At 38.5% G+C, this 17,378-nt stretch overlaps 3 protein-coding genes across 3 annotated transcripts; 2 read left to right on the forward strand and 1 right to left on the reverse strand.

The window, feature by feature from the left end:
* The first annotated feature begins 91 nt into the window (after positions 1–91).
* On the forward strand, positions 92–3,334 carry LOC111427427 (uncharacterized). Its single transcript, XM_023062569.2, has 6 exons — positions 92–456; positions 506–716; positions 771–901; positions 1,978–2,197; positions 2,251–2,436; positions 2,494–3,334. The coding sequence occupies exons 1-6, from the start codon at positions 226–228 to the stop codon at positions 3,267–3,269; spliced, it is 1,755 nt and encodes a 584-aa protein (XP_022918337.2). The 5' UTR covers positions 92–225; the 3' UTR covers positions 3,270–3,334.
* A 125-nt stretch (positions 3,335–3,459) lies between these two features.
* On the forward strand, positions 3,460–5,737 carry LOC111427559 (uncharacterized). Its single transcript, XM_023062765.2, has 7 exons — positions 3,460–3,721; positions 3,774–3,984; positions 4,036–4,166; positions 4,218–4,443; positions 4,499–4,684; positions 4,739–4,882; positions 4,940–5,737. The coding sequence occupies exons 1-7, from the start codon at positions 3,539–3,541 to the stop codon at positions 5,566–5,568; spliced, it is 1,710 nt and encodes a 569-aa protein (XP_022918533.2). The 5' UTR covers positions 3,460–3,538; the 3' UTR covers positions 5,569–5,737.
* LOC111427558 (uncharacterized) lies at positions 5,636–17,320 on the reverse strand. Its single transcript, XM_023062764.2, has 3 exons — positions 14,312–17,320; positions 14,125–14,248; positions 5,636–14,066 (listed from the first exon to the last, which is right to left on the reverse strand). The coding sequence occupies exons 1-3, from the start codon at positions 17,196–17,198 to the stop codon at positions 5,744–5,746; spliced, it is 11,334 nt and encodes a 3,777-aa protein (XP_022918532.2). The 5' UTR covers positions 17,199–17,320; the 3' UTR covers positions 5,636–5,743.
* Positions 17,321–17,378: the final 58 nt, after the last annotated feature.

Consider the following 17,378-nt stretch of genomic DNA (forward strand, 5'->3'; position numbering starts at 1 on the left):
AGTTCCTTTTCATTTCTTAAAAAGATTTATGTAAATATTATTTAAGAGATAATAACTTAATAAGATAATAAATAGCTCTGTCACTCTCAAATAATATCAAAGGTCTCCGCGTTGATTTTTTTTATCCAAGGTCTTTTCATGTTCAAGTTGAACTCGCATGAAATAAAACTTTAGTATATCAACGCCGTATTTACGTTTGCGTTCGGAAGTGGGGATATAAAATATATGATAAGCGAGCGTAATAAACGAATTCGATTACTTCTACAATATTGCTTCACTATGAGAGTTCTTGGACGATTATTTTCAAAAAATAACAGATTTGCGTTGGAATTAATACGCAGGTGTCATAGCGTTGAATATATAAGTTCACAGTTACCTGATATAGAAACAACCAGTGATAATGTAGCGGAGTATATTATGCGAGATTTTAGTAAGTGGACGAATAAAACGGCGTTAGTAAGTAAATTTGCTCGGTATTCTACGCGTGCTTAACATTTATTTTCAGCACTGTTTTGTTACTGGAAAAAAATATACCTTCGATGAACTAAGAATAAATTCACATAACTTGAGTAGATCGTTAAGAAAAATACTTGGTTTAAAAACTGGGGATGTTGTAGCAATTTTATTACCAAATAGCCCACAATTTGCTGTTTGTACCTTAGGGACTTTACTATCAGGATTGCGACTAACAACACTAAATCCTGTTTATACTGCACGTAAAAAACATTTAATAATTCATAATTACTTACATTATGCTGAGATTTCTTTAGATGAAATACAACGTCAACTTGTTGATGCGAACGTAAAAGCGATTTTTACCATCAATAGTGCCGTTAATAACGTACAAGAAGCTTTAAAATCTGCTCAACTGAAGATACCAATTATTGTAGTGACATCTACGGTGAGTAAACAACTGCAATTTAATATATCTGCGCATTGCGATGATATATAGGGTATTTAAGTTTGAAAATTGGATGCATGGATAAATTGTGATAAGTATCGGAGTCAAAATGGACCTCCGATATATCAAACGCAACTACCGTTGAAGATGAGATTGCACCATTCACACTAAACTGACTGCCGCCTATCCAAATGATAATCTCGATACACTCAACAGTCGGGTTTCGAATGAATGAATTCGAATACTGATTCCAATGCAATGCAACGTTGATAACACATATCATGATTTAGTATATTAAAATAGTCGGTTAAGATTTGTTAAATTTTACTCTTACCTATAAATTACTTTGATATAACATAATATTTGCAAAATATCTAGCTGGAAATTATCTTCCCTTTTAATAGTTACAAAGGTTTATTGGATAAATATAAAAAATTATATATGATAGATTATATTTCCGGTTAAAATTCAGCAGCAGTATATAGTTTTTTATAAGTAGTAGAGTCTATTCTTCCATAAGCAATATATAATTTTCTGGCAGCATTGTCTAGTTTGCTACAAGCAGTAACGGGTTTTTTATTAACACCGCTTAGTGTAACGGTATCAAATCTTCAACCAGCAGTTTTTAGACTTCTACATGCAGTACCTGGTATTCTGCCTTCTACTCGAATTATCTTCTTCTCGGCAAGCAATATGTGGTCTTCCGTTAGTAGTATCTGGTTCTCTAGCAGCCGTAACCAGTTTTCTACAAGCAATAATTAATCTTCTGCAGCAGTATCTAGTCTTTTATAAGTAATATCCAGCTTTTTATTAACAGTGTTAAATCTTCTAGTAGCAGAGTATAGTCTTCCATTAGCAGTACCCGGTAATTTATTAGTAGTGTAACTAATCTTTTGCTAGTAGAATCTAGTCCCAGTTTTCTATAAACAGTATCTAGTCTTCAACCAGCAATTTGTAGACCTCTACAAGCAGGACTTGGTCTTCTGCAAGATGACAGGAATTAAGAGGAATACCATAAATCTTGCGTTCTGTCTCTAAGCCCTAATTATGATGATTGTCGTAAAATTTTATTTCAGCAAAATGAGTCTGTGCCGAAAGGTCTTATAAAATACGAAGAATTAGTTAATTTAAAGTCCGATTCCACCCCATTAGAGCAATTGGATAACGATGATTTTTGGTTTTTACCGTATTCAAGCGGAACAACTGGTCTTCCCAAAGGGGTAATGTTAACCAATAAAAATTTGACTGTAAATATTGCTCAATATCAAGCATTTAATTTTATGGAAAAAACTACAGGTAAAGAATTATCTACCATTTTTACAAAAAATTATAATTTTATCTTTTTATAGAAAATTTCCAAGATGTCTTACCACTAATAATACCAATGTTTCATATTTATGGTTTTACGATGGCAACAGCAACTGCTTTACAGAACGGAGTTAAATTAGTAACTTTACCAAAATTTAATCCAAACGATTTTTTGCATCTTCTTAAAGAAAATTCTCCTACTTTATTAAAATTAGCTCCGCCGTTATGTAAAATTAAAAAACAACTTTGGATATTTAAATAATTACAAAATGTTTTAATTGTAGTAATTTTCCTAAATACTTATCCTGATGCTAAAGCGGAGTATCTTCAAGCAATAAGAACTGTTCTTTGTGGAGCTGCACCACTTGGTAAATCAGACGAAGATAAATTCAGAGAGAAGGTTGGAAAACCAGTAAATATTGTACAAGCTTATGGATTAACGGAAACTGCACCTTTTGCAATGAGTACTCCACTTTCGAAACAGGGTAAATTTCCTGGAGCTATGGGTGAACCAACATCTAATACATTAATGAAAGTAGTTAAAATCGACGATCCTAAAAATAAACATATTCCACCGAACCAAGTTGGAGAACTATTGATTAAAGGTCCTCAAGTCATGAAAGGATACTATAATAAACCAGAAGAAACTAAGAAATCGATAACACCTGACGGTTGGTTTAGAACGGGTGATATGGTGCGTTACGATGAAAACGGAATGTTTTATATTGCCGATCGAATCAAGGAGTTAATTAAAGTAAAGGGTTTTCAAGTACCTCCTGCAGAATTAGAAGAAATCATAAGAAATTTTCATGGAGTAGCTGACGCGGCGGTTATTGGTATAAGTCATGAAGTATCCGGTGAAATTCCTAGAGCTTACGTAGTTCCAAAACATGGTGTTAAACTTGATCCGAATCATTTACGTAATTTTGTCGACGAAAAAGTTGCTCCATATAAGAGATTATCTGGAGGTGTTGCGATAGTTAATGAGATTCCTAAAAATCCTTCTGGAAAGATTTTAAGGAGGATATTAAGAGCGAATTTTGAGAAAGATGGGATTTAATTTCTGTATCTGTTAAATATTGAATTAAATCTGTAATTATCTTTAATAAAATTTTTTAAAAATAGTGTAAGCAATTCATATCATTGACGTCATAATAATGTTACAAAATTTTAAGGCGACACTTATTTTTTTTTCCTTTATCTAAGGTCATAATATTCAAAGCGTATTTTTATAAATTCTATTTTTAATTTTTATGTTCATATCAAAGTAATCTCTGAATAACACGTTAAAATCTTAGCATATTCTCCGAATATTTATTTGTGATCATTATGCAAATTTTAGCTAAATTTTTTCGGAGAAACTCAATAGTGTTAACTCGGCCTTTTCGCAGAAAGTTTTCTTCCGCGCAAGAATACCTCAAATCTACGTTTCCTGATGTACAAATTCCTAAATTAAATATAGTAGAATACGTGTTTCAGAATTTCGAGAGGTGGCCAAATAATGTGGCGGTGGTTCGTTTAAAAAAGATTATGTTATTGTGTATTCGATTAAATATATTTTCAGGAATGTGGATTATCTGGGAAAAAATACACTTATGATGAAGTAAGGTTAAATTCAATTTATTTCGGGAACGCTTTACGAAAGTTATTGAAGCTTGAAAAGGGAGATGTTGTGGCTATTCATCTTCCTAATATACCAGAATATCCTATATGTGCTTTAGGAATCCTTTCTAGTGGATTAAGGATAACAACTATCAATCCGGCTTATACTTCGGGTATTTAGTTACTTCTACAGTAATTATTTTAGTATGTTAAACATTTTTTAGCCGAAATAAGAAGACAAATACTTGATTCCAACGCTAAACTTATTATAACATTAAATGATGGTTATCGAAATTGCAAAGATGCCACATTGAGTCTCAAGACAACTATTCCAATCGTTATTGTGAAAGATAAGGTTTTAATATAATTTTAGTAATACTCAAAGAATTGTTATTATAGTTTTCAGAATGAGGATTCAATTCCCAATAAGTGTATTAACTTCCAAGAGTTAATTGATTACAAATTTAAGACCGAAGAAAATATCGCGCTTGATTACGATGATGTTGTGCATCTTCCATATTCAAGTGGAACCACCGGAATGCCAAAAGGAGTCATGTTGACCAACAAAAACATTGTTGCTAACATTGAACAATTCCACGCCCCGCAAATAAGATTTATAAATGAATGTTCTGGTGAAATTCAAATATTGCAATAAATTAAAATCATAATTTTTTCTTACAAATTCAGGTTCTGATCAAGACGTGGTTCCATGCGTTTTACCAATGTTTCACATTTTCGGCTTTTCGTTATGTATGTTAGCATTACTTCAAAAGGGTTGCAAGATGGTTACTTTACCCAAGTTTACACCCAACAACTTTTTAAACGTTTTAAGTAACCATAAACCACACGCAATGGAACTGGTTCCTCCCATAGGTTCGTAATATTAATTAATTCTCCAATTTATAATTATTATATTCTTAATTTAAGTGGTGTTTTTAAACACGCACGAAGGCGTAAAAAAAGATTATTTCGAAAATCTTCGTACTATTTTGTGTGGAGCCGCCCCATTAGGTGCTTTGGACGAAGAGAAATTTAGAAAAACCGTGGGAAAATCTTTAAATGTTTTACAAGGTTCAGAATATTGTTATTGATTATTATGAACATAATTATTTTCTCTTGTAATTATAGGTTATGGTTTAACTGAAACTTCTCCGAGTGTAATTTCAATGCCCGTAAGTCAACAAGGAAAATATCCCGGAAGTATAGGGCACCCATTACCAAACACCGCATTAAAAATAATAAAAATTGACGATCAAGAAGGAACGCATTTAGGTCCAAATAAAGTTGGCGAGTTATTAATAAAAGGTCCTCAAGTAATGCAAGGTTATTTCAACAAAGATGAAGAAACGAAGAACGCCTTCTTAAACGGTTGGTTTCGAAGTGGAGATTTAGCCAGATACAACGAAGACGGCATGTTGTACATCGAGGATCGAATTAAAGAATTGATTAAAGTAAAGGGATTTCAAGTACCTCCTGCTGAACTTGAAGAAATAATTAGGGATTTTCCCGGAGTGGCGGAAGCTGCAGTTATTGGTGTGCCTAATAAATATACCGGTGAACTTCCAAGAGCATACGTAGTTACAAAACCAGGACACAATGTTAATATTGCAACGCTAGAAGAGTTTGTTAATTCGAAAGTAACTTCCTATAAAAAATTAGCTGGTGGTATCGCTTTAGTTAATTCTATTCCAAAAACCGCATCAGGAAAGATTTTGAGAAGAGAACTAAAACTTTTATTTGAAAAAGATGGAATCTAAAACATTTTTTTTTCACAACTGCTTCGAAATCAATTTATAATGTAAAATAAAAACAGTTTCAAAAGTGTCTTGTGATATTTCTTATCAATTTTATATTTCTGTCTGTTTTATTTGATATTTTCACAGTATGATTTATCTTATGTTAAGAAATAAAATATGTTTTTAATGATGTTGTTTAAGATTCGAAATCATAACTGGCAGGTGGTTCACAACGTCCATAATGAGTTATAGCGTGTACTAATATCGTTGCCTTTTTCGCAGAGCGCACTCCAAATACCACGGCTGAATTCCTTTGAGCACTGTGTACGCGTGATCGTAGTACATCATTAACACTAACTTCGTACCCTATTACCAGATTATTGCACGGTTGTGTCCATTTAACTAAAACACTTTCTGATGATATTCGCGTAACTTCTTTAATCGATACGATCGCTGCCGTTGGTGCACATTTTCCGCACGGACCAGGCGGCGGTAGTGGTGTGTTATTTGGTATAGCATTTACAGAACCTGAATCGGGTTTTCCTTGTAACTTGCCTTGCATTTCTTGAATAATTTTATCTTTGGTTTCACATTTTTGTTGAAGGCTTTTTAATGAATTTTGAAGATCCAGTATCTTCAATGGGCAAGGAGGTGGTGCTGGAGCACTACCAGAATAATGACATGCAGCATCCACTTCTGCACTGTCGCATGAACAGCGAATTTGTTCCATCAGAGCTTCTAGTTCTTCTATTTCCTTCTTTCGATCTGTATTATCAGGAGATGTGTTTTCCTGTTTTGCACTTTTCTGGCAATGTTTACATTTGCAACCAGCAACATTATCTTTGGATTTCTTTTTTTTGCGCAAATCATCGTCTGTAGATTTACTCCTTTGTTTTTTTTTGGAAGGTCCACAAGAACACGCTCCAACACATTTGCAAGGCCGACTAGATTTCGACTTTGATTTGTGCTTAGATTGTTTAGATTTATCCTTTGGGGCGCATACAGGACATTTACAACCTTTTCCGTGATTTACTGCCAACGGACCACAAATTGGGCATTGACATGATGGTCCATGTTTATCTTCCATAGATTGACTTGATGCAATATTCACATCAGCGCATGGTTTACACAGACATTGTGGGCAATCACACAATGGTCCGTGTGGGGCAGAGACTGGAGAGCAAATGGGGCATTTACAACTTTGTCCATGTTTATCCGTAGGTTGTGGTTGTTTAGGGCAAGGTTCGCAAACACACTCGGGACATTTGCAACCTGGCCCATGCTTCGGGTCCATACAAGGAGCACAGCGACATATGGGGCAATCGCAATCTGCGCTATGTGGTTCTGGCATATCTTTTTTAAGCTTCTCCAATGTGCGTTTAGTTCGAAATATAGGATCGTCACAGGGATCACAAACACACTTATCACAATTACATTCCTTCCCATGTTCCTTCTTCTCGGCTTTATTTTTGCTGCCGGAGCATGTACAAGACGTACATGTGCATTTTCCTCCATGTCCTGTATTAAGAGAACTTCGAAAGGGATCTAGTTTGCAAGGGTCACACGCGCAATCGTGACATTGACAACCATTTGGCTGCTGGGAAGTCTTTTTAAAAGCATCTTTTAACGGACTTAAATCTGGAATATCTACTTGATCCCAGTTTTTAAATATTGAAGATATGGGAGCATTCGTAATTGCTCTAATTTTAGGATCCTTACACGACTTGCACATGCAAAACCAGCAATCACATAAATCGTTTTTTTCAGCACCAGTATCACAAGCTTTAGCCCGTTCTTTTTTTTGCGCTTCTATAACATCATCAACACAAGGGTTGCATTTACATGATGAACAATTACAATCGACAGGATGTTGGGATACTACTTCATCCTTTTCCTTTCCCTTTTCCACTTCTGCTCCTTCTCCACCGGCGTCTCCTTCTTTCTTTTTTTTATATAAACAGTTATCACAAGTAAAATTCTCGTCACAATCACATGTAACTCCTGCTTTCTTCCCTAAACAATTTTCGCAAGTAAAATTCTCATCACAAACGCATGTAAGGTCCATATTTTTATCCCTACAGGGATTACATTTACACTGCGGGCAATCACATTCGGGACTATGTTGTGCTTCAAATTCACGTTTCTTTCGGTTCATGTTTTCATCAGCGCAGTTTTCGCACAAAAAGTCTTCGCATTCGCAAGGGGGAATATCAAGACATTTCTCGCAATCACAGTCTGGAGTGCATTTACAATCAGGGTGACGTGTCTTTCCAGGACCTAATGGTGGTAAAGAATTTTCGTTCGCATCAAGTTGTTTAGATGCTCCACTTTTACTCGCATCGTCTTGGTCCATTGGTTCACATCCACATAACTCACCTATTTTTTTCATACCTGGGATAGGTGCATCACCTTCGACAAGATATTGTTCAAATAATTTATCACCAGCATCTTGACGTTCAGCTTCTGGAAACTTTTCTGTGTCTCCGCATGGTGCGCATACACACTCAGGACATGTGCATGGATTCGTTGGAACATTGAAACGAGCACATCGAGCGCATATACACTCTGGACAATCGCAATCTGGCACGTGTATGCATTCCTCGCAAAGACATTCTGCACATGTGCAATCTGGATGATGCGGTGGAAGACTTGTAGGGCAAACAAAGTTCTTAGTTTCATCAGCACAGGGAGTACACAAACATACTTGGCAATCGCAAGGAACTTTGTGTGCATCTTTAGGGCCTTCTACTTCTACAGAAGTCTTTAAAAAGCCATTGCTGGGATCACATAAACAATCTACGCAAACACAATCCGGAGGGTGTGCTGCATCTCCAACGGTACTCCTATCAAATTTGGATGGATCACAAATACAATCAATACAAGTACAATTGGGGGGATGTTGATCTGTTTCACAAACTGGTTCCTTGCACTCGCAAATAGCAATATTGCATTTTTTACATTTACATCCAATAGGTGCACCAGTAGGAGTGCCGTCTGGTCCTAATGCTCCCATCTTCGCCAGATCTTCGCCCATAACCGGAGTTCCATCGGCCGTCAACATATGACCTTCTGCGTCTAATATGGGTTGACCACTTGCATCCAACTGTACCCCAGGCGGAATTACATGGCCGCTAGCTGTTACCATCTGACCTTCTGCATCCATTTGTACACCTTCTGGTAGCACATGACCGCTTGTAGTTAACATATGCCCTTCTGCGTCTACAAGTGGTTTACCACTTGCATCTAATTGTACACCAGGAGGCAATACATGGCCACTAGCTGTTACCATATGACCTTCTGCGTCCATTTGCACACCATCTGGCAGCACATGACCGCTTGTAGTTAACATATGCCCTTCTGCGTCTACAAGTGGTTTACCACTTGCATCTAATTGTACACCAGGAGGCAATACCTGGCCACTAGCTGTTACCATATGACCTTCTGCGTCCATTTGTACACCTGCTGGTAACACATGACCGCTTGTAGTTAAAATATGCCCTTCTGCGTCTACAAGTGGCTTACCAGTTGCATCTAATTGTACACCAGGAGGCAATACATGGCCACTAGCTGTTACCATATGACCTTCTGCGTCCATTTGCACACCATCTGGCAGCACATGACCGCTTGTAGTTAACATATGCCCTTCTGCGTCTACAAGTGGCTTACCACTTGCATCTAATTGTACACCAGGCGGTAATACATGGCCACTAGCTGTTACCATATGACCTTCTGCGTCCATTTGCACACCATCTGGCAGCACATGACCGCTTGTAGTTAACATATGCCCTTCTGCGTCTACAAGTGGCTTACCACTTGCATCTAATTGTACACCAGGCGGTAATACATGGCCACTAGCTGTTACCATATGACCTTCTGCGTCCATTTGCACACCATCTGGCAGCACATGACCGCTAGGTGTTACAATATGACCTTCTGCATCTATTTGTACCCCATCTGGTAATACATGACCGCTGGCAGTTAGCATGTGACCCTCCGCATCTAACATAGGGTGTCCGCTTTCATCTAGTTGTACACCAGGAGGTAATATATGCCCGCTAGGTGATACAATGTGACCCTCTGCATCTATTTGTACACCATCTGGTAATGCATGACCGCTGGCCGTTAGCATGTGACCTTCTGCATCTAAAATCGGGTGTCCGCTTTCATCTAATTGTGCGCCAGGCGGTAATACATGACCGCTAGGTGTCACGATGTGACCTTCTGCGTCTATTTGTACTCCCTCTGGTAGTACATGACCGCTGGCCGTTAGCATATGACCCTCTGCATCTAAAAGCGGGTGACCACTTTCATCTAATTGTACACCAGGCGGTATTATATGGCCGCTAGGTGTTAGGAGGTGACCTTCTGCATCTATTTGTACACCCTCTGGTAGTACATGACCGCTGGCCGTTAGCATGTGACCCTCTGCATCTAAAAGCGGGTGACCGCTTTCATCTAATTGTACACCAGGCGGTATTATATGACCGCTAGGTGTCAGGAGGTGACCTTCTGCATCTATTTGTACACCCTCTGGTAGTACATGACCGCTGGCCGTTAGCATATGACCCTCTGCATCTAATAACGGGTGACCGCTTTCATCTAATTGTACACCAGGCGGTATTATATGGCCGCTAGCTGTTAGCATATGACCTTCTGCGTCCATTTGCACACCTGCTGGTAGCACATGACCGCTAGGTGTTACGATGTGACCTTCTGCATCTATTTGTACACCCTCTGGTAGTACATGACCGCTGGCCGTTAACATGTGACCCTCTGCATCTAAAAGCGGGTGACCGCTTTCATCTAATTGTACACCAGGAGGTATTATATGGCCGCTAGGTGTCAGGAGGTGACCTTCTGCATCTATTTGTACACCCTCTGGTAGTACATGACCGCTAGCCGTTAGCATGTGACCCTCTGCATCTAAAAGCGGATGACCGCTTTCATCTAATTGTACACCAGGAGGTATTATATGGCCGCTTGGTGTTAGGAGGTGACCTTCTGCATCTATTTGTACACCCTCTGGTAGTACATGACCGCTGGCCGTTAGCATGTGACCCTCTGCATCTAAAAGTGGGTGACCGCTTTCATCTAATTGTACACCAGGCGGTATTATATGGCCGCTAGGTGTTAGGAGGTGACCTTCTGCATCTATTTGTACACCATCTGGTAGTACATGACCGCTAGGAGTTAGCATGTGCCCATCTGCATCTAAAATTGGTTGTCCATTTTCGTCTAGCATTACACCCGGTGGTGGTTTCTTGGTTTCTTCATCTCCTTCTTCAATCGTACCTTTACTTGAAAGACGACGTCTTTTTTTGCAAGTAGGAAGGGAACATGATCGTCGAGATGCTGCTCGACCTTTTTTACAAGTTTTTGGAGTACATGTTCCTTCAACATCCTGACTATCACCTATCGACTCCGATTTAGATGGCGTCATTACACTTGCATCGACTGTCGTCTTACCACATATGGTTTTAGCACAAATCGGTAAACATTCAAAAGAGGGTTTACACATTGGGGTTTCTTCTGTATCAAATGAACGCATTGTACTTACTGATTCTTGAATGCAAGCACAGGTTTTGAGGCAATCATTGCTTCCATGAGGTTTATCTAAAGTTTTATCTCTTTCTTCGCAGGTGCTCGAAGTACACGATGGGTCTTCTAAAATACTTTCTGATGCTGGAAGTTTTAGATCTAAATCAACGGTCTTAATGGCTGTTGACTGTTCAGAACAGGCACATCCAGTAAATTGAGAGAAAGGTTGGCTATCACCATCACAAGTGCATTTGCAATTTGAACATTGTTGTGGTGGGGTGTCATAGGCCGTACTACCATCTGAGCATGTACACTCTAACATAGGCGAAAAACCTCCCTCATACTTAGAGCTTTGTTCACTAAATGGTTGACTGCCGTTACAAATACAACGTCCACTCGGTCCTGTTGAAAGATCAAACTTTAAACTTCCTCTGCCTGATGAAATTCTCTGCGTGCCACCGAACGCGGTACTGTCACAACAACACGGATTTCTAGTGTTGGAACTGACTAAGGAGCGTTGCCCGCTGTCACCGGATAATGGTGTTGTACGCCTACTTCTTCGACAACATACAGAACCTGTACCTCTTACATTTATAGGCGATATAGCAGCGTTTACAGTACTTCGACAACATGGTGCTCCACATGTGCACTGTTTATCTCGATCTCCTGGTACACCTTGTTCTATATCCCGTGAAACTTGAATTCTCACGGGACATGTAGATGCATCACACGTTGATTGAGTATAATTTGAAACAGCATTCCTATCTGAAAATACGTTACCGCTTGTAGTTCTTGATCCTTTAAGTCGACATGAACAAGACTTTGAACTAGTTTTTCGGGCTTCTCCTTGAGACGTTTCTTGAGGCGTTTCTTGGGCATTTCCTTGAGGTGTTTCTACGGTGCTGGTTTGTTTTGAACAAGAGCAGCAAGGTCCTCTGCTTTGTCTACCATTAGTATCTGATGAATGTTCAGTCATTCCTAATTTTACCTTGCTTTCGACCAATGTATCTACATCTTTATTTTTAGCAATTAATACGGGACAAGTAGGAATGGTACATATAGCTTTATCATCATCCTCTAAATCGTAATAGTTTTGTTGAATACCAACATCACCACAATTGTCTGCAGAAACCCCTTTAACACTTCCTGATTTTGATTTGATTGCAGAAAGATTGTCAACAGAATTATTGCTATCAGATTTACTTGAATCGCTATCGTTATATCTTGTTGTGCTTTTGATAACGCAACATGGTGGATCACACCGGATCGTCACATCCAATTGGATCCTTGAACCTTTATCATCATCATCTTTATTAGCACATTCTGAACATAATGTACTTTTGGCTTTCCCGCATTCGCATTTCCAGGGACCATCACCTCCTCGTTCTCCACTAGCACAAATATCTGGTTTACAAATATGCTCATCAGCTCCAAGATCTACCTCTTGATCGTCCACCTTTTCTTCTTCTTTTTCTTCTTCACATTGACATTCTTGATCTGTTGCCGTGCATTGACAGGCTTTATCAGATTTACAAACACATGGTTTTTTTACAACGCTTTCAATTTCTGAAACTTCTTCAGGTTCCTCCATTTCACAGATAGGTGGAATAGATTCGGGTGTGCTTTCTTCATCAGCTCCTTCCTCGGTCGCTTCACTTTCCACTTCCGTTGTTTCTTCTTCTGTTTCCTCGCTTCGAGCGACATCTCCTATCGCACCTTCATCAATTTCAGTGTGTGCAGATTCTTCTGTAGGTTCACTAGTTACGTCGGTTGGTGCTAAAGATTCTTCATCAATTATTTTTTCTTCTTCGAACTCTGTCATGTCGGTATGAACTTGAACATTACCAGAATCGGTCAATTTAACAGTTGTATCAATTAATCCTATGGGTCCTTCGGTTGTAATGTGTAATTCACTCCCAGAGGCTGTTGCGGTTGTAACGTAATCACCTTCAGTTGATCTGCTGATAATTTTCACGGACTCCGCATCAGGACTCGGGAGAATATCCGCTGTTGTTTCTGCTTCCGGTAATGGCACCAACTCTACATCTTCATCCACGATTTCACATGGTGGTCTAACTGGTGTTTCTTCTAAAATTGTATCATCCACATCAATTGCACATGGTGGTTTGCCAAATGATTTACAAGTAATTAGGGCGCCGGTTTCATCAAAGAGGCGGCCAGAATCATCAAGTAATGGTTTTTCTTGATCAACTAACATTACATCTACAGTTGGTTCTCCGATTTCGCCAAGAACTTCAGCTTGTTCGTCTAAGGCGACATCTAAAATTGGTTTCCCGGTTTCGTCCATTTCAGATTCTGGTACATCTAAGATTTCTCCTGCTTGCTCATCCAAATTAATATCACCTTTCTCATCTACAACTGGTACACCTTCTTGGTCTAATTGTAGCTCTTCTGGAGCTACTTCTTCCTCTAAAAGTGGTTTTTCTTGTTCATCTAACACCACATCTGCTTCACCACCTTCAAGTAATCCTGCGTCTTCGATTACTTTTTCTTCGATGGGTTGTTCTCCTATTACTGGTAAGGCTGCTGTTAATACATAGTTTGATGGTATTCGATGACCATTCATATCTAATAAATGTCCAGTTTCATCTAACTTCGGTTTGCCATCGTCCCCCATTAATACGTTTATTGGTCTTCCATCAGGTCCTATTGCAAGAACATCTTTTAAAGGTGGTAACTTCTTTAAACAAGGAGGTCCGTAACAAACTCTTCTCCGCTCTACAACTTCTGGTACTTCCTCGACGTCATTACAAATTTCTTCGGGTTGAGTTGCCTCTTCACCTTCTGCATTTGCTGTGTCTAATGGCGCAACTTCTGCGTCTATTGTGTCTAATGGAGCAACTTCTGCGTCTATTGCGTCTAATGGAGCGACTTTTGCATCTGTTGTGTCTAATGGTACAGCTTCTACATTTTCTTGTGCTTCGTCTCCTTCTCCAAGTGCATCTCCATCGCCTTCAATTCTATTTAATAAAGCACTAAAGATTTGCAACAACAATAATTAAACTGATAGTTACTAACCGATCGATAACGTCTGAGACGGGTTTTTCCTCTTCTCCTTGCGCCTCTGTTGGAATACTTTCCTCTGGAGGTATTGGCACACTAACTTCATCCGGTGTAGGACAAATACATTTTACTTTAGCACCTAGTTTCAAATTGACTTGTAAAAGTAAAAAGGGAAATATTAATTTAATGTTGTATACTTTACCTATTTGAGTATCATCTATTTGTGCATCCAAATAATCTAATAAAACAGACAATATCTCCTGCCCTAATATTTCATCTTCTTCACTTATTACAACCGGTGGTTCCACATCCTTTGTGGGCACTATATCATCAGTAACATCAATACAAATTCCATCTTCAGCACATTCGCAGTAAGGTAAGCTTTCGCTACTGGGAACGTGTACTGTATCAGGCACATTTAACATATCCACCAAATTCTTGATATACTTCACCGTGTCTACTAAATCAGAGTCAGTACATTGACACTCAGCAGCTTGACTTAATAAAGCCTCCAGATTTTGTGCGATTACATCTAATTCATTTTGACTTGTTCCCCCTTTTGGTTGTCCATCTTTGCCAGGGCATGGTCTATCTTGAGGGCACACTTTTATATCGGACAGATCCTTACAACTTATTGAAAGGCTTGAACTTAAACTTGAGGATCGTCGGCTACCTTTATGACGAGGTTGAGGTCCTCCACCACCGCCGTCCCATCCATCTTCGTCTCCACCATCCGAACTCCCTTTAGAGGGTTTCTTTGGAATGCTTTTCTTATCACGGCGTTTTTGAGCATATAAGCGACTGATTGTATGTATTTCGCTTAATTTTTGATTGATAATATCGGTTTGCAACTCACTACATCGACAGTTTAACATGCATAATTCTTCTTTTAATCTTTTATTTACCATATTTAAATCAGCTAGATATTGGTTGGCATGTTGTAACTGACTTTGAAAAAATTCAAATTCTTTTTCTTCTGCCATACGTTTACATTCTGCACCCCCTTGTTGACGTCGAAAGATTTCCTCCAAATCTCGAATTTTTTTCTTTTCAGCTTCAATTTCTCTTTTCATTGGTTCTTCTACATTTTCTTTGAGATGTTTAATATTAGCTATGGTCTCTTCAATTTCAGCTTCAAGGTTATTATTATTTTCTTCGAGTTTTTCGTTTAATCGTTTTAAATTAAGTATTTCATAATCGCCACTACCACTTGTACCCGTAAGTCCTTGTGTTTCCTTAACTCGCCCTTCGTAACATTTTTTAGTACGACCTAAATCATCCAATTCTTTACCTAGCGTTTTTTCGTTTTCCAACATTTTTCTAAGTTTTTCTACATATTCTGCATCATCTTGGCCTACACTAATATTATCAGGTAATGAAGAGCTATCCGATTCTTCGCACGAGCAACTCTCATTATCCTTTTGTAATGTATTGCATGGGCAAGTAGAGGGGTCTAAAGGACAGGTTTTGCATTTACAATTATTTGAATTTGATGTTTTTGTAGGTTGTGTTGATTCATTACATTGGCATGGAGTTTGATAACGACTATCAGCTAATGGACATGGATCACATTTGCAAGCATCGCTTATTGGCGGCTTAGAGGGAATGGTTTTGTTTTGTGAAGAATTGTAATTTTTTTGAGAAGGTGCTTTTCCTGTTGATTTATTGCATTGGCAGGGAATTCCATAAGAACCGTCAGCTAATGGACACGTTTTGCAAAGACAACCATTGGGATTTGTACCCTTTTGCATATTAATTTGTACATTTTCTGAGGAATAACTACAACCGCATTTTTTTAGTGCGCCACGCGCATTTATGTTATCTTTTACCGGTTTTGGGGTATAATCAGTTTCCTTTTTTGTGAAGGGTTGTGGAACATTTTGTGATTTAGTACATTGACAAGGAATGTTATAAGAAACATCACCCAAAGGACACGTTTGGCACGAACAAGGATTTATATTTCCATTTTGTGCGTTTACTTCATTATTAATTGGAAACGGACAACCGCAATTTTTGACCGACCTTTGCAAATTCGCTTCATTTTTCGTTGGTTGCGAATTGTTAATCGTAGCTGCGTTTTGGCCAAAATTGCCGTTTCTTTGTATTGGTGGTCCAGCTTGTGCTGTTTTATTACATTGACAGGGAATGTTATAAGGGACGTCACCCAAAGGACACGTTTGGCATGAACAAGGATTTATATTTCCATTTTGTGCGTTTACTTCATTATTAATTGGAAACGGACAACCGCATTTTTTGACCGACGTTTGTAAATTCGCTCCATTTTTCGTTGCTTGTGCATTTTGACCAAAATTGCCGTTTCTTTGTATTGGTGATGAGGCTTGCGCTGTTTTAATGCATTGACAGGGAATGTTATAAGGGACGTCACCCAAAGGGCACGTTTGGCATGAACAAGGATTTATATTTCCATTTTGTACATTAACTGCATTTTTTATGGATGGAGTACCGTTAGGTTGTGAACCTCCTGGACCTTTAATACATTTGCAGGGAATATCAACAGCAACATCACCCAAAGTACACGTTTGACATGTACATGAATTGAGGTTTCCATCGTTTCCCGGGGTAGAGTTATAATCTAAGGTTCCAATTTGAACAGAATTCTCATCTATGGTATTTTTATTTTGCTTACTTATTTCATCATTCGGCTTAGGACAACCGCATCTTTTAACTGAGCCCTGTACATTGTCATTATTTTTCACCACTTTAGGATCACCAATTTGGGCGGAATTGTCACTATTTTGGGTGGGTTGTTGAACTTTAACTTGTTTATTGCATTGACAGGGAATATCACAAGGAACATTACTCAAAACACACGTATCGCATGTACAAGGGTTGGTGTTTCCACTTTGCGTATTTGCTTCTTCCGTCGCCGGTGTGGGACAACCACATCTTTTCGACCGAGATGGCCAATTTTGATTTTGTACGAGAGGATACGTTTGAAAAGTAGTCTCCATACCTTCCAGGCGTTGCTTCATATTTGGGTGGATCTCCAGTAGTTGGGCATTGCGTAACTCATTGTGCCTACACTGCCAGAATTCTCTATGGGAACTTCTCTGAGCCGGATTTCCCATGATTACGGAATGTGGTAATTTTGGCGATAACGTGAATGAAAGATATACACATAATTTTGTATGGTGTGCTAAATTCTTTGCGATATTGACGCTGAATTTATTTGACAATAAATTTCATAATTTCTGTTACTATGATTACGAAGTTATAAAAAAATTGTCGAACGTTTTCTAGTCACATTC

This window comes from Onthophagus taurus, chromosome 2, assembly GCF_036711975.1.
Source record: "Onthophagus taurus isolate NC chromosome 2, IU_Otau_3.0, whole genome shotgun sequence".
NCBI classification, from domain to species: domain Eukaryota; kingdom Metazoa; phylum Arthropoda; class Insecta; order Coleoptera; family Scarabaeidae; genus Onthophagus; species Onthophagus taurus.